The sequence below is a fragment of the Necator americanus genome, chromosome IV (assembly GCF_031761385.1).
Source record: "Necator americanus strain Aroian chromosome IV, whole genome shotgun sequence".
Lineage (NCBI taxonomy): Eukaryota > Metazoa > Nematoda > Chromadorea > Rhabditida > Ancylostomatidae > Necator > Necator americanus.
In genome coordinates, this window is record NC_087374.1 from 30,786,886 (window position 1) to 30,805,386 (window position 18,501).

General features: G+C 40.4%; 1 protein-coding gene across 2 annotated transcripts; it reads right to left on the reverse strand.

Moving 5' to 3' along the window:
- Positions 1 to 8,251: 8,251 nt before the first annotated feature.
- On the reverse strand, positions 8,252 to 17,109 carry RB195_003299 (uncharacterized protein; the record flags this gene model as incomplete). 2 transcript variants are annotated; one of them, XM_064200894.1, is made up of 8 exons in its annotated part: positions 8,252 to 8,302; positions 8,356 to 8,499; positions 9,817 to 9,928; positions 11,054 to 11,184; positions 13,390 to 13,539; positions 13,612 to 13,684; positions 16,922 to 16,980; positions 17,059 to 17,109. In XM_064200894.1, the coding sequence occupies 8 exons, from the start codon at positions 17,107 to 17,109 to the stop codon at positions 8,252 to 8,254; spliced, it is 771 nt and encodes a 256-aa protein (XP_064056775.1). The 2 variants fall into 2 exon arrangements, with proteins under 2 accessions (XP_064056775.1, XP_064056776.1); XM_064200895.1 differs by lacking the exons at positions 16,922 to 16,980; positions 17,059 to 17,109 and adding exons at positions 10,119 to 10,124; positions 11,330 to 11,336 and having other exon boundaries at positions 13,449 to 13,539; positions 13,612 to 13,633.
- Between the last annotated feature and the right edge of the window lie 1,392 nt (positions 17,110 to 18,501).

Sequence of the window (18,501 nt, forward strand, 5' to 3'; positions counted from 1 at the left end):
TGGTGTCAGTGTTCGAAAAATGTTTGCAGGGTCCAGCGAAGCCGGCGGCTTGCGACTATTTGAAGACCTTATGGGTTTAAAGGCAGTTGTTAAGGAATTTTCGGTGTTTTTGTCTCACAAGACCACTGTAGAGCTTAGGGTATAGATTACGAGTGTCAGCGTGTCCACGCTCGCTGCACGCTCATCGTCCACATTGAGAAGATACACGAAATCATTCACCGAATGGAAACGCTTACCATTCAGCTTGAACTTTCTTCAGAGGAGAAGTTCTCCGGTCTCCACTTGTGATCTTTGGACCAGAGGTCTAGGTTCTTGTTGACGCATTCTCATCTCGTTCATTAACATTTTTTTAAATGAAAACACGTTTTTATTAAATCACAACTCCATTGAACAGTGAATTCTTAGAGCTATGGTAACCAGAATCTTCTTCATATTTGATATCATATTCAGGGAATTGGTTTTCGACCTCAGACTTAAGAGACAGGTTTTTTCATCTTCATCTTGAACTAAGGAACCTTTTCCCTTTTTCCTTTTTGGACTACTACTCCTTCTGTTCCGAATGTTAAAAAAGCAATTGTTGTTTCGCTGCATCGACATCATCGTGAAGGAGATGATCGTTGTCAATGATGATTCTCTTCATATCATCGGCGCCCTGGAGGGTCTGCATCACTGTCTTTAAGGCCGACACTATCTGTTCTTCTAAGGATTCCTGCTTGAGCTAATCGGCCATGCTGACTTCGTGAAGATAGTCTGTTACTCTGTTGCGGTTCCGATCGAGCATTTGTAGCTCATCTGCGATGCGCTTCTCCACGAAGTTTTCGTCCAACTACATGGGGTGTCCGTTGGCGTTGTATGCTGGTATTTAGATTATCGCGTTCCACCAGTCTTGCATCATGGATCTGAGAGCCACTAGCATCGGCGGTGTCATAAATAGTGTCCTTAGCTGCGTCCTGATGAACTGTAGTTCTATCTTCATCTTGTCGCAGACATATGCTATAATACAGCCTGTTTTCTGTTGTTAATCGCATTTTTATTATTATTTTATTTTTTCGTAATTTCTACAACAGATCCTATGTTTCTTTGCAACTAAGATTGTGATGATTCGTTAGAGATTGCTCCCCTTTCGTTAATATTGCCAAGCGAGATTTTATCGTCTTTCTTCCGAGCCACCTCAAACTTGGATAATTGAAAAGCCAGTGGTGACACCAGAATGTCAAGTGCATAAAGACAACACCTTCAACCGTAGCACTAATATCCGTACGACAATATACGTGTACCGTAAAGCAAGGAGAATGTCCTCTGGGTGAATTCTATGAAAGAGATAAAGTGAGGCTTCATTACAGAACCGAGACGGGGAAAACTGAACTGATTTCACTGTAAAAACTGATGTGGGCAACAGCGTAATATAACATGAGAGTGTAAACAAGAACACTTATGAGCATCATGACATGTGCATGGTATGCGTTTAAATAATCATGGAATCGAAGATGAAATCAATTTTCAAACACAGTCTGAGCATCGAGAGCACATTACAAACAAGAAGGCTATTGTCTATTGTCGTCTATTGTCTATTGTCCCTAGGTGAGGAAGATAGATACAAAGGAAGCTGATCAAGATATCAGAGGTAATTCGCGTCATGAAGCGGATGGGATTTGCTAACGTTAAGCAGGAATCGGAATAGAGTGCGACACAGATCGGTGTGCACAGCTGGCACGAGAAAGGTTAAGTGACGAAGAAGTAGAAACGAAGCGAAGAGCTTGTTGTCCACGTCTGGTTGATGGCGATCCAGTAAAGGTGTTACGTGCACATAGCGGCAACAACGAAGTTGAAGTAATGTGGCAGTAGCAGCGAAACGAGTAATGCTTCGTTCATGTGGGGCACAGAATTGGAATCAGTAAAGGTGATAGGTGCACACATCAGCAGCGAAAGATGACGCAACAATGGAGTCGAATGGAATCCTTAGTTTTCGTGTGGGACGGGGGTAAACTCAGCAAAGGTAATAGGTGTCCATCACAGTAACAAGGAAGCCAACGAAGCGGAACACGTCGCGTAGTGAAACAATGATCCTTTTGTCCATGTCCGTGCGAGTAGGTCCAGCAGCGGCAATGAGTCACCATGACAGCAAGTAAAGCGGCGAAGTAATGAGAAACGTCACGTAATGAAGCCGATGTAGCGAAATAACGGACTTTCGTTCGTTTCTGGCAAAGAAGTGAGCCCAGAGAACTAAACATCATATTGGAAATGAGGTACATCAGAAAGGAAACGTGTGACGTCGACTGTCGAGCAATAAGAATAGAAAGATAATGCGTGTCGACACGAGCGTAAAGTAATAAGGAGAATAACCAGACAGTAACGTGGTTTTGGTGAGCATGCCTGCAGGCGATGCAATGTGGTCGACAACGGGAAGAGGGAATAATCGCTATATGAAAGCGAATGATTGCGCAATAGTTCGGGTTTAATACTACAACACGCTTATTTCCTTTGAACTGCAACTGTTTGGTACTAAAATAAGTCTGTTATATTCCTCGTAATATATTTGCATGACACCTCTGCAATGGATACCACCTTATTACATTCACTTGCATTTGCATCTTCAGCGGATATGGATCTCCATGTAAGTTTTCCTTCCTAAAATTAATATGGTTCTAGTGATTTTTCCACCTGCTTCTATTATGTACATTGCTGTTTTCAATTACCACTTTTTGTCAGAGTTAGTTAACATCTTCTTTCTAAAAATTCCTTGTCAGTCGCTGTAAGCACACTCCTACAATGTTGCCAGCTCTGTTGCACGTAGCACTGATAATTAGACAATTTATTTCAATTAAATAACCATCCCAATGTAGTTAGTGTTCAACATTAATATAAGAGTAGAACTTTTTCCAGTACCTGACGCTCTTCATTCTTAGTAATTATTGTGGCGTATCTATTTTTTTTTCTCTGATTTCTGAAGGGGTGTATTCCTTAATCATAACCTAATAATATTGTTTTATATTCTTTCTTAAAGACAAACATCTTATTGACATTGCTCTCATCCCTCGATTGGTACATGCTATTACATGCGTACATATACCTATGTGAGAGTGTGTGCATATACATACATGTGTTTACATGTACACATATTAATAAGTTAAATTGGATTTTCCTAATCTAATAATGAATGGTTTGCTTCCTGATGATCTTCACGTTTGATATTTCCCTCCGATTGTATTCGATTAGTTTTTCCTACCGTCATTTAACAAGCATTGCCAGAGGCATCAGACATTTCCGATAATGGATAGATACATTTAGGTACGTTATCATGCAGAACATAAATGTTGAAAAATATTTGATTGTTAGTTATTCTAGGTGAATCCGTGTCCTTTGTTCCCTGTAGAAGTAGGCCAGGTGAGAGCATTTATGCCCCTCGAGTTTGAATACCTATATATATTCTTATTTGATAATTTAACATATTTATATCAATGTGATACATTATCTTATTATTAAAGTTAAGAATTTTTCCACTAATTCTCGAATTTGTAACCATTCCATCTCTTGTGCTCCGATTGCCTTTATGTACTCCGACATTAGCCGTCTAGTTATTTGTTCTTGACGGGCAGCGAATCTTGTGGATTGATCCGAATTCTTGTAATCAAAAATGTTTCCCTAATATTACTGTTATGCCACAATTAAGAAAAGTTTGTGATCCTTAGAATAGGCATTATGACGACTACAGCTGAATATACTGAAATATGAATATCATAGTTCTAGGTAACGGTAATTATGACACAGCTCATTATGTAATAGTCACTTTAGAGCATGGATATAGATTAGATATACCCAGTAGGTTTAACGATTGTGGTGAATGTTCGGGTAATTTGATTGTCACGCAGGGTGCCACTTATGGTGTACGAACTTGCTCTTCTGGCACGCGACCGACGCGTGGTGCTGGCAGGAAAATAAGATTTGGGTAACTAAACCTTCGTCTCTACAAACGGTAACATGGATCCGTGTGAGAAACGATGTTTGCGCAGAGGGCTGTCCGTTAAAGGCAGCATACCACGAATCTGGGGTGGTAGAGATTTGGGGTGGAGTATAGGCATACAGGGTGGGAGACCACGAAAAAAGGGGTGGCTCGGCTCATCTCGCGCTGAATCACCGCAAAAACTGGCCTCCAGAATGTTTTTTTGTATGACGCCAACACGCAACGCGCCACTGTTGCGCTCCGCCTCCTCCGCCTGTGATTCGTCGGGACCCATTATGACGCCCCGATGGGCAATTTGTTGTCTCTTCACTGTTTTTTCTTGTTTCTTTTGTTATTTTTGTGGATCTTTTTGCTTCCTGTTGTGATTTTTCTCTTCGTGCGTTATCGTGCATCCGTTCTCAGTTGTTCTTTTTCGTTTTGTATTGGTATTTCGCTTCTTTTCTTCCTTGGCCCTTTGTATTGTTGTCAATCGGTACAAATACTATCTTCTTGCCTCTTTTCTCTTTTTTCGTCCTTACGCTTTTGTTTTTTCGTTGTTTTCGCCTTTCCTCTATCTATTTCTTTCCAGGTACTTTCGCCGCTCTCCCTCCGCCAACTTTCCTTTTTGAAGAATTAAAAGAACATTTAAAAGAAAGCAGAAAGGCGAAAAAAGAGAAAAGAAGTAAGAAGGAAGCACTAGCACCGATAGACAATAATAAACATAGTGAAAATACAAGAAGCAATCATAAAGTGGCACTACTTACCTTCAAAATAGAATCAAACAAAAAGAATAGTTGGAGGGAGAGCGCGAGAGTACCTGGAAAGAAATAGACAGAGGAAAGGCGAAAACAACGAAAAAACAAAAGCGTAAGGACGAAAAAAGAGAAAAGAGGCAAGAAGATAGTATTTGCACCGATTGACAACAATACAAAGGGCCAAGGAAGAAAAGAAGCGAAACACCAATACAAAGCGAAAAAGAACAACTGAGAACGGATGCACGATAACGCACGAAGAGAAAAATCACAATAGAAAGCAAAAAGATCCACAAAAATAACAAAAGAAACAAAAAAAAACAGTGAAGAGACAACAAATTGCCCATCGGGGCGTCATAATGGGTCTCGACCCATTATGACGCCCCGATGGGCAATACTCCACCTCAAATCTCTACCACCTCAGATTCGTGGTATGCTGCCTTTAAACTTCAACGACTCAACGATGCACGAGATCCAAACTTGAGAGCGAGGCTGATGTGAACAAGATGATGTGTACATGGAACGTGAGGAATCGGAAGTTTACTGCAAACAACATGAATGAACAATAATACGGATGATGAAATTTGGGCACGAAGCCAATGCGTGTGAAAGAGCCACGTCCATGCGGGATGTAAGGACTGAAGTTTGATGTAAAGAACACGAACAAACAATAGTACGAAAGAGGAAAACAGAACTAGAACAAGGCCGGTGTATTCGAGTGGACGGTGTCAAAGTGTATGTGAAGGCGAGAGGTAAGAGAGAGCAGAGGATGTGACGAGCAGGAACGATGAATGAACGATTTGGTGGCGCTGATCCTCGATGATGTGCTTGAACCTTCAATCCATCGTAACTGAGATAATCGTGTCGGGATCCTCGAGTGCTCGGACCGTTGGTAGCAGTGCGCGCTTGCTGTAGGTAATGATCGATCCTTTTCCCGCGATAGTAAGTAGACGCAAAAGTATATTAAAGTTATTCAAATTAAAAGACAACTCAAATTAAATAAACTTGAGACACAACTCAAATAGTTATATATCAGTATGATATAAAAAAGGGAATTATTATTGAAGTAGAATAGGTTGTGCCCTGTGGCCTAAAATAATTTAGGTATTTCCATTAGGAACGATGAAAGATACTTCGGTATATCCATATAATAAAGGATAAAGGATAAAGTCACTGGCGTATCAATCCACTTGGGATGCGCCAACGCGTTTTACTGGAATTCGTGATCGTTGAGGTTTTGGAACGCGTGTTGGCCTATACAATGACTTGCGGGGGTCAGCCGATGATCAAGTCAGTGTTTTTATCCTCCCAGACAAGTCTGGTACCAATTTACCGACACCGGAGGGATGAAAGACTTGGTGAGCACTGGGGCGGATTCGAACCCTCGACCGTGTGACTACAACGGACCTCTAACCGACTGCGCCACACCCGCCCCGGTATACCCGTATAAGACAACGATATTCCTACATGCTCTAACCTTTCAACCTTTTTTTTACTGGATACACACTGAGTCGGGGTTTTGGGTCCTATTACTACTAGGGTTCAGATACAATCCATTACTATTCACACATCCTTTTACGAAGGCCATACCTCCTATTATAAAAAGAGTAGTACTTTCGGGTAATACAAACGGAAAATGGCATGAGGGGTTGGTTTTCCGTAACCACAGTAGTCGTTCCGTTAGGAAAAACAGAGACTGCCAATATCTAGCAACACTAGAAGGACCTATGCAGGGGTGCTGAGAGATTTATGAGATAACATCTGATCGGGTAAGAAATTCGACAGAGGACAACACTCGCCAGACCTGGAGAAAACCTCATAAGGTTGTTGTTTATAGATAAGTGATCAGAGGAGGTAACTAATGCTGCCGAAATTATTCTTGTCATCGTTGAAAGAACTGAACCATCACTCTTCTTTTTGTGAACAACCCGACAGGAGAGTGTAATTTCGGAGCAGGATTCGCAACAGGAACTGGAAGAGCATCAGTAATCGAAAGCTCTCTTCTTAGTGTTGTAGATTTCTAAATAGCAATGATTAGGCTGCAGCCTACAGGGGACGGAGAAGAACTCAACAATTCAATTCTTTAGCTGATCCTGCCTCTGTGCGTGAGAGAAAAATAACGCGAATAAACGGTAAATTTGATGGCAGATCAGCATTTCTAAACTTACAGTTTTTCTACAAACTTCGTTTCATAGCCATATTGTTCAAATCCTTAGTTTCTGCATCGATTGGTTAGGCTTGAGGCAAAATTATTCCCTCCCTGTTTTGCATGTCTGGGGGACAGGCAAAACTGAACTACCGAGCTTTCTTTTTTCTCAGTATCGGGCAATCTTAACGAATCTTTACTGTGCCACACTACAATTTTCCCATCGCTGTAAAACATCTATTCTATGTATTTAGAGATCTTGGATGAAAGCTACGCATAATTACCAGATTCTATTTCTATTTTTCCTAACATTTCGGAGTTTGACACGTAAACAACAAATGTCTTGCACTGTAGAGCTGAGGACACCAAGTATCGAGTTGTTTCAGTGATCTAATTCTGCGGAAATTTAGGTGCTGGGAACTCGTGAGAAGCAATATTCCTGCATTAGGCCACCTCATAGTGAGCCACTTTGTCTAAGTGTGGTCCCAATTTATCGATCCAAAATTAACAACTCTGGTTGGCTCACGTAGGTTTTAATCACCAACCGTGCATTTGCACTGCGCTCCACTTACCGCAAAGATATGACGAGATCGAAATAAGTGTTTTAGGAGGAGATAGAAAGGAGTGCTTTATGCTTAATGCGCTAATGTGTCTTTTCAAACCTTTTTGCGGATGTCTCATATCCATAAACGAGACATCTCGGGTGGAGTTTTCGAGTTCTGCAAATTATCTTTGAGGACACTAGAGGACAAGACTTTGGATATTTTTCTTCTGACCAAGACCCATGAAGCCGTTAAAGATCACAACGAAGTAGTAAGAAAGAAGGCGATCTCCACACGATAATTCGTGATGTTTTTTTTATCTAATTTCTTTTGTAATTCAGTTGGTGTACTACATCAAGTACCTGGAGTCTCATGCTGTTGATTCATCAAGGCTTTTAATAAAGGATTTGGAGGACTCTGAGAAAATATAAAAGATATGTAGAGAAGCAATGCCAGCGGTAGTCCAGATGTTGGGGTGTGTTGACAAAGAGTAGGGTTCGGAGTATCAATCTGTTTGGAACGCTCCAACGAGGTTTGAGTGCACTTCGGAGTCGCTGAGATTCATGAACACGCGTTTGCCTGTACAATTACTTACAGCGGTTAGCCCATGTGTCAAGTCATGGTTTTTATTCTTTCAAGCAATGTGGTAGAAATTTATCAACTTGTAACCTACGAAATTTTTAGATGAGACAGCTCAGAACCACCGGACAATCGTGTAGTCAAAACGGAACCTCTTACTACCAGCGCTACATTAGCTTACAGGCATTGAAAGTCTTTTAATTTGAGCATGCTGTGATCGATTAAGTCTACAAACATTGAATCCTTTATTGCATTATGCTTCGCACGAAATGCTCTTTTCCATTTTCCTTTCTCATTTCCTTGAAGTGTGCGAAGTGACTGGCATGACAAAACTGGTTTGCTTCTAAATAAAAATAAGGATATTCGTAAAATGAAGAAAAACATTGTAGACTGTACCACTTCACTTCGCCGATATCCGAGAATTCTAAGCAATTTGCCTCTGATGTCGTTGTTGAAAAATAGACACATCCACGGCTGAATACATGACAAAAAGCAGTTCATTAAAGGATTCAGTTGTCTCCACTCATAGAGGAGGGCGATCTGAACAAGACTCTGTACACAAAAAACAAAGAATAGACGAAACGAACATCCGATCTATCTCACAAATATGCAGTTTCCATCAACAGGAAACATTTAGGTTTTCTTTTTTCTGTATCCAGATAATGGAAAAAGCAAAGTTTGGTGGAGACAACAAATTAGAAATGTTGGAGGCAATTCCTCCATCTGGAATTTGTGAAATGACGATGATCATCCATTTGATATGAGTCGACGACCCATCGCGAAGAAAAGGCGAGACGAACAAGGCAGCCTTCCTCTTGGCTGATAAAGGACTGACCAAGTTTTCTTCTTCCTGAGAGTGATCGAAGTATGGGGGCGGTGGTTAAAGTTTTTCCTGACTTACCTTTTGTCTTTCCTGATCTCTTGGGGTCGTCTTTTTAACGTGCTTCGCGCTGATGGAGTATCAAGAAAATTGACTCTCCTGCTTGCCAAGTTAGCAAATGAGTTCTGTTTTCTGGGGTGTATGCTGCAAAGCAATGGCAGCTACGAGGGAGATATGAAGGAAAGATGCGCTCAGGCCTGCTCCACATTCGACTCCTTGGGGAACTATGTGTGTTCTACTTTCATCGCCTGCGAAAGCAAGCTGTCGGTCTACCTATACGTTACTCGCCCCACCATGATGTACCGATCGGAGACTTAGGCAGCACCGTCCACAGATGTTGCGAAAGTCGATTGCATGGAAAGAAAGCTGCCGACGACGAGAGAGAGCAGAAGACTTATATGACGTTGACTACTTTTGGTATATGATAAGCCATAATGAAGATTTTTGCGCGGACTTGAATGTAAGGGACCGGCCCGTAGAAAGCATCGCTAACTGGTACCGTTGTCGAAAGTGGCCACAGAAAATCATGTCCGTTTCTTCAGTAACTTTATGAAGAGACCATCAGGCGACCTTCCTACATGTTCTAAAGAATCCACCGTTTTCAAGTTTAAAGAACTTGGCCAAAAAGTTTTGGAGCGAAGAAAGTGTTGGAAGGGAACCTGAGGGCACTTGGTGTGCGCAGGCAATTTAGACGAGACATCAGGTTATGCAGGATATGAAATACCGTTGAAAGGAACGACTTTATGGTAGCTCTTGCTGAAAATCGTGAAGTTTTATCAAGCTGTGCTCAACGGCGATACACCAAGGCGAGGATGTGGTCATTCGTATCAAGCGGTTATATAGTATAAGCATGAAGATTATGTCAAATACGTCAAGTACCGTTTAGAGCAGAAAACGAAAAACTGGTTCAAAGTTGATTATATTGAGTTGAGTATATTCACATTTCAGTGATAATGTCGTTAAAAATGAAGTCTTACCTGTCTCGTGTGGTTGAAAACGTATTGACCGACACTGTAAACAAAAAAAAAAAGGAAGGCGATCATCAAACCAGCGAACTGGATACTAAGTCGAATTTCATGTCGTTTTTTTCTGAAATCAGCATAGTTGGAGTAAATAAAGGATTGGAAACAAAAGATTTATTTTGTGGATAATTGCTTATGGGATTTTTATTATTGTTTCTCAGAAACATAGATAAATTCATCGTCTGCTAGTAAACCTCAAGTTACACGTGTACCTTTCAAACGTTCGGAAGAAGTTTATAGACCTATAGTGCACGTACATGAGCCTTTAATTCTCCTAAATACTACGGCTTCGTTCGCTCATTAACCGATCGTATCATATAATTGGACTTGCATGCGGTGGCGCATACAAGCCTGAGGGGTACTCGTACAGTGTGACTCTGTTTTCACTAAATCCAGTCAGGCACCTGAAAATATGCATTGGAAGTGCACAAGATATATAGCGCTGCTGTTAGTGTTTGTGAGTTTCCCAAATATGGCAAAAAAGTGCTCTCGTCCAGTGCACTGCCAGAGTCCGTACTCTGACAGATCGAACACCCTACGACAGCTTGGAGTACTCAACAGCACACACATCTTCTTCTTGATTTATCAGTAGCTATCGAGTTAACTCCAACAAGTAGCTCTGTCCAGACTACTCTGACGTTTGCATGAATCGCTTGCTGCACTGCAAGATACACGCAACATCAGATACATGCTATGCCCCAGTGTCGATAACAATAGCATCTATCGCACCGATGCAAATGAAAGGAAAGTAGGAGGCTGCACAATAGCTGTGGTGGTGAAGCAGTTTGGATCAACACTGTCATGATTCGCCTACGTGCGACTGCCGGATCGCAGAGAACCCAAACTCTGGATAGTAAGTGCTCATGCACCTGAAACCGCTAAGAGCTATAAGAGGGACGCTTTTTATGACGATGTCAATGTGTTGATGTTCACAATTGGTACAGGTGCAAAGATGGAGACGAACAACCGTCTGATGTACGTGTGGAAAGCGGTGTAAGAAGTGATGTGTCTAGCAAAGCAAACAACGGACGACAAAAAGCAACTGGTTCTTTGTAAGCAGGCAAACTTTATCATTGGCTCCATGTTCAAGAGGAATCATCGACAATCAGCTTACGTGCTATGGGACTTCTTTAATACCGGAAGAGCAGCGCAAACTCTTAAACTTCAGCTCGATAACGTTCCGACAAAGAACCTTCGTTTGTTAGAAAATCCGAACATCCAGAGCTGATTCCAAACACCACCCATCTTCTTCTCAGCTTGATAACACCGTTCCGGAAAAGGAGTCGCGGAGTTCAACACTAGCCGAAACTCGACTTGGCTGCTCTGAAAGACGATAAATGCATGCAGAAGTGTCAGTAGGTATCAACTAATATTGGATTACGGACTAAGAATATAGTGGATTACGTCGACTTCTTCCCTAAACATACAATTCTGTACGTGACATCTGAGGAAGAAGTTGCATGCTTACCTGAGACCTGATCGTAAAAGCGAATGGACGTCAAGAGTGAAGGAGTTCGAAAAGGCGCGGCAGAACAATAACCGGAGGAACGTCTCTACTACTATAGGATACCGGCAAGATAAAGATGTGTTCGACTGTACTCAACACTGCCAACGGTCTTGTTGGTCAGGTAACATTGCCAATCTGTGAGAAATGTTTCAACACTTCGCTACAAACCAGAACCTGTAAACCAGAACCTTCAACTTCGCAGTCATTTTTACCAGCAACCGCTGCCTGCTCATAAGGTGATGCACATCTCGCAACCGTTATACACCTCGCTCAGCAGAAAATGACTGACGGAGTTGAAGGTTCTGGTCTACATTTAAAAAAAAAATGAATATTTAGGGAAATGATGATGTAAGCGCAAATTCGCTGAAATATTTTCGCTCTGGTCAATCAACGATTGACCAGATGTTCATTGTTAGGAGAATGATCGAAGTGTGATAACGGTATTAGGACCCCATGCAGTTGGCTTCTCTGAACTTTGAAGCAGCCTCTGACTCTTCTTATCAAGACCGTCATCTTAAAGCGCTTCGCGCCAATAAAATTCGAAGAAAGTTCGTACGCTTAAGTAGTACTACATGAATAGAAGAACAACTCTTGTGGTTCAAACACCTGCCTGTGGGATTTCTACTCCAATTGATTTTTTTCTAATTTTAGCGTCTGCCTAACGCTAACCTGGAAATAATCGTCGGGTAGTTTTGGCGAAGGAATATGAAACTCTTCTGTTCTGAACACTTAAACTGTTATATATAAGAAGATTGATTACACGTACATGCTAGCTGCGTATCTGCTCCGTAGGATATAGTTAATGACGGAAATATAGCAGAATACGCAAATAAAGAATAATACGATAACAGAGACCATCGAAATCATGTTGGCGAGCTGAAGAAAAAACGCGGAAGGTTTATTTTCTCACTGGAGAATACATTTCTGTAATAGGTTAAAGCACCACGAAATCGGGAGTATTGGTATCTCTCAGCGAATAGATAGGATTAAGAATATAGTTCGCAAGTGTGAGAGGAGTCGCGCCCAAATCTCTGTAGTTATCCAGGAAAACAAAATGAGGAACGGTTCTGTCAGGATAAACAGCATCAGCAGTCTTTTAATTGTCCACTCGTCGAGAGACGTGGCGAGTGTGCCTGCTCTCGATAAACTCTGGAGCGTTGAAAAAAGTCTTGTAGGAGAGAACGGTGCGAATACGACGGTTCCTCACGCTCCTTTTCTGGATAACCAGGGAAAATATGAGCTCGATCGCGCTCATATTGGTGAAACCCACCCTTTACCGTATTTATTTGTGGATGGACGATAGACTGTCTTTGAACTCAATAAAGCAGAGATTTTTAGTTGATTCAGAATGGTCACCCACCATTTAGTTCTCGACTCGAAGAAAAGGGAAGAAGAATATTTGTTTACTATCAGTAACATCGAAAAAGAAATGCTTCAACTTTGTCTCACTTAACCTCGACGCAAACGTGGACAAAACACTATTTTTTGACTTTATGAGGACACCTGCTTCTAATAACCGGAGCACATTGTTACCGTTGTTCATTGCTGCAAAAGCCTATGATTCATTGGCCCTTCCAGTCTCTAATATTTCACTTTTTCCACAGTTTTATCTAAGAATAAGCGGATATGAAGTTTTGCATTACCATTGAACAACTATATGGACCCAGATAGCATGTACTGTAACAAACGACCACTAAACCATGAAAATACTTCAATATTAAGGTGGTATCCTTGTACTCATGTGTATATGGCCCTTTATAAAAAATATTCCCATCTTTCGAAGTAATATATTGCTAATTACTGCATGTACATGTTTGTTTCTACTCAACGTCACGAATTGCATCAGTCTGATTTTGTTTTGAACCAGCTTTTGTGCTTTGTCCGATGCACAACATCATTTGAAATCTTATTTTCTTGTGTTCTTATTTATCTTATTCTTATACATCTTATTCGTTAGATTTTTTTTCGGTTTCTTTCGTATCTCTCCAATAAAAAGTTGTTCGCGAAAGAAACGTCCATACCGCTAATGAGCTTTGTGGGACAATCACTTCCATAGTTTCCCTGGACTCATACGTAATACCACCAAAGGATTTGGTAAGTGGTGCAGTAATCAGCAAAGGTATAAACCAATGCAGCATCACGAAAGCGAATAAAGGAGTTTCCATCATTATCTTAAAATAGTCCATTAATATTAGGTAAAAGTATAAAATGATACTTTTCTCTTGAATTATACAAATTCTTACCATTTCGATCATTGTTCCGCATAGGCGCACAGTGATGTATCTCTGTGTGGAAATTAACGTGATACCAAAACATCTAAGATAGAGCATATAATACATGATTAGAAACGAAGCATTGAGTAGGACGTCGCGATTTTCCCAGTAGAAATCGTTTCCTAGTCCAAACACACGGAAAATAGTGAAGAAGTTGTAGAGAAGTAGAAAAACGATGTCTGCTACAGCCTTTAATGTACACATATAAATATATGTATGTGATAGAAAACTTGCAACAAAATTCTAATTATGCTATTTAACTATTCTAACTACCATTCTGAACGTCCGGCTAAAGCCGGACTTCAGGCTTATTTTGGTATTCGCTTCGCTCGCCTTCACCGATCAATAAGAAATAACAGAAATAACAGTAGCGACTACATATTTTTGGAAAACTATAATTGCTTTCTCCTATCAACGCTTTCTTCAATTTAAAAAAAATTTAAGCATAGATGAAAGATTTTATGATTTTTCTCTAAACGCTCAATTTTATATTTGGGAAGCTATCCAGCTATTAATTTTACATCTATGTTTCTCTCACACCTCCACGATTTGGAAACATTATTCGAATTATGAGTTTCCTCCATTCTCAACTGTTAGCCAAGAATGATGTGCTAACATGAAATGCCGTGAATATCACTATCGTAGTGACAGGAATAACGTTCTACGTCACGTAAACTGTTGGCTACATTGTGTTGTATTTGATCAGCCGTTCGCACGTGTGTTTCCTCTTTTTCAAGGATGTTAGCAGCATTAGGAGACATGCTGGGAAATAGATATGCAAAAGGACCATAGAAACCCATTCTACCGCGGCTCCCGCGCACCAAAACGACGCAGTGGAACCCATCCCTCCCCACTCTATAGCTTTCTGGCACCGACGCACCATTTCAACCCAGTAGGACCCGTCTCACCCCATTTTACAGCTGTCTGGCTCCGGGCACGAACTCGACGCCGTATTATCCGTCTCACCCAGTTTTACCGCGTTGAGGTTCCAGTACACCAAACCGACCCCATAGTATTCGTCTCCCTCTCTTTTTGGAATTTCTTGAGCAAGACACACAAATACAGAGATGCACACACGTGCCAGAATGAGCCCGTTATTATACAGCATATTATATTATTTATTTTATTATACAGCATGAAAGCTAGCAAATTTGGAAGTATACATTAACATAAAAGTTTATTTACCCTCACTAACATACGAGAGAAACTAACTTGCCTTATCAAAGCCAACATACATTTTCGCCCATTTTTGGACAATGGTGAAAAGGTAGAGTGCTCGCCTATCAGGTGCATGGCGGTGGTTAGGCACCTCACCGGCGCAGAGTTTTGCATCATTATGGAGTATTTCCGTGACACACAGACAAACACACACACACACACACACACACACACACACACACACACACACACACACACACACACACACACACACACACACACACACACACACACACACACTCGCGTTATTATATAGCATGATATTTTTTGAAATATTTGATTGATTCAGTATAGATGAGTTTTATACATTTGCATCTTAAAAGAAATTTTATGGATATATAGAAGGAACACAATGGTTTCGGAAAAAAAAATCTGCAATATTTTTGTTCTGCGCCTTCTTTATACCTACGCTCCCCTTACAAGCCGAGCATACCACGAATCTGAGGTGGTGCGGATTTCAGGTGGAGTATTCGTATATGGGATAGTAGATTACGGAGAGGGGTGTGACTCCGTCCATTTCTTTCTAATTGCCGAAAAAAACGGCCCAGAAGAACCGGTGTCGCACACAGCTGGCGCGCTCCAATCGAACTCCTTATGGAAAATAGTGCTCCGGGACGCTCGAAGCCGTAACTTCCGGGCCGTTTTCTACGGCAATTAGGAAGAAATGGACGGAATCACCCTCCCTCCCATAATCTACGATCCCGTATACGAATACTCTATCGGAAATCCGTACCATTCCAGATTCGTGGGGTGATGCCCTTAACAAACCTAGATGAGGGAGGACGGCTGCAACTTCAAGGTACCTGTCATTTTAGCCACACTAATGCGTTTGCAATCTACGTACAGAGGAAAAAAATTGTTCTCAGACTTTTTATATTTAACTTAACATTCCAAATGATATGATGGTAATTTTTACATGCTACCTGTGATACTGTGAGTACGTAGAGCGGTGTCATTTTTGATTTCCATAGAATTGCTAACAATATTAGTAAATATAATGGTACTGTAAGGATTGTAGCTATCCCAAATATCATGTATGGCCATGAGCCCAAGTCCATCTCTAAAAGTAATATCCACATTGAAACCTGTCCCAACAATTGTAAGAAAAATATCTAAGAATTTTGCGGAAACCTCTGAAGAAGGCATGGAAACGAATAGATTGTTAAGAAATTACGAGTATCGAAATTAGGAAAGCGGTACTGCGAAGCGAAATTATTGTGGTTGTAACAAGTCATAACGGTACAGAAGATGGAAGATACGTAGGAACGTTAGAGACTTAGACGCTAGGGTATGCCGGCGGCATAGTAGCGACAGCGATCCAGCAGTCCTGTCAGTGATGAGACTTTTTCGATAATAAAACATTCGTAACGCGGCGTGCGCGAAAAGTTTCAGAGAAGGAGAATCTTTCCGTGAAATGCCTAAAAGTTTCGTTACCGAGAATCATACGAAGTAGAACGCGAGAGTTTTCAACGCACGAATCACAATGTAGTCTATTCTATTGTATTTCCCACTCTCCAATATCTTTGAAAGAAGCAGTGACTAATAATTTGCAAAGCGTAAACAAGAAGAGTAGAAGCTAATTACAGTTAAAATATGGTGCGAAAATATGATAGTTTTCTTTACCGTAGGACCAAGGAATCCAGACAAATCCCATTAAGTTCCGGGATTTTTTTTCTAGATTTTTGTAACTTCTCCAAAGCATGACTTTTTACGAGTCATACAGTACCTGTAAACTTCTTGAAGAATGGTGTCTGAAGCTGAGCAGTATTCTTTAGGAAAAATTCAAAAAATGGAAAATATATTTCAAAACTAGGCATATTCTTTGAAAGAGTTCAATGAAAACTATGTGATATTAGGTTGGGGAATAATTTCGCACTTTCATTTATAATATTATATTTTATTTTGTTATGTTTTGCTACCTCTTGGATGAAATGTTCATATTATTTCAAAGATGTATTTTTGTTCTGCAGTACCAAAGTAATGAAGGTTTTGTGAATTTTTTTTTGCTATTTTTTTACTTTTAGAAATAGCCAGAGGCAGAATCAGCACCTTCGACACCTACTTTTCTTCGGTTTTCATCGAGATCGAAAGGCTGCCGCATCCGCCAGATAGATTTGCGACCTGTACGGAGATGCTATCATAGGAGTAACTACTGCACAGTAATGGATTGCGGGCAGGTTCAAAAAAGGTGACTCTAACCTCCACGGCACGCTTTGCACCGGAAGACCTTCTGAATTCGCCCGGGAGCATCTCAAGGCAATTCTGAAGGAGGACGATCACCAAACATGTAGTGAGTTGGCCAAAAAAATAAACTGCGATGAAAAGACTACTCTGCATCCATGTTCACTCGATGAGATTTGTCCAAAAATTGAGAGTTTGGAAAACAGAAACAGCAGAGAAAATCGCCTTCGAAATGAGGCTCACTATACCTTGGCACAAAAGTGACACTTCTAAATTCCTAAACAATCTCTAAAGATTGTCACCTTCTCCGTACACGTCGCAAATGTTCCGAGCGGCTGCAACAACTTTTTGGCCTCTATGAAAAGTGAACGAAAGTAGGTGTCGAAAGTACTAAGTTTCCCTCTTGGCTTCCAATCTAGGTTGGGAAATAATTTCGAAAAGAGTAGAACTAAAACTAATTTATTCAAAAAACAATTAACACAGTATTGTAGGACATGACGAGCTCTTTCAAACAATATTAACCCTCAACCAAAGAACAATCAAATTATTATAAAATATGACAAAAAAGTGAGTAACAAACAATAAATAACAACACTATAATAATAAATATAAACAGTATAAAATTCTAGGCAACTATTCGTCATATTCATAGTAATTTTTCCTTTCCAATCCATTCATTATTTAAGGGACACAGAATGGTGATGGTATTATCTGGGGATTGTCGACTTTTCATGGGGTCTATGCTCAGCTCTTATGGTTTTTTTCCGAAAGATTATCCTTGTGCAGATTTTTCTTGAAATTTTCTAGGGTCATTTTTCCTTCCAAATTTCTATGTGGGAAATGTAATTCAATGCGTACCACACTAGAATTCACATTGAAAGATGGAAATTTCAGATGATCAAGGTCTGAGTTATGTTTTACCATATCTATGTGTTGCTGTACACAAAATTTCGAATTGGGTGGAAAATCTAAATGAAAACCTGTGAAATGCTTACAGTTTTTTGTAAATGAAGCGGTCAAAAGCAGCTGATGAGTGACAATTCTTCTAGAGAAGAAAAACAAGATCATTCACTGCGCTCTGTTATGCACAACATACCGTGGCAACACTCTGAAATACTGCAGAATATTTACGAAATTAACATTTGTTATTTACAAAATTAACAACTGTTTACTCCCATGTATAGATACTAATTCCGAGCAGACAGAAATGATTCAAAAGTAGATGAAAATAGATCAGTTGGATCTTTGCTCTTGTTGATGCAATAATACCAAGTATGTAGAAATCCGCGAAAGCGTCTGAAATAGAAATCTCAGAAATTTGTGTACCTTTACAAACGTGTAAAAATGTCATAACATTATTAAATGGTGAAAATAAACACTTACAGTCACAAAAACTGCTGAAAAATTTCCAAGTGACAAATTGGCAGTGTCCCATTTTTTGGTCCCATACCATCTCTGTGC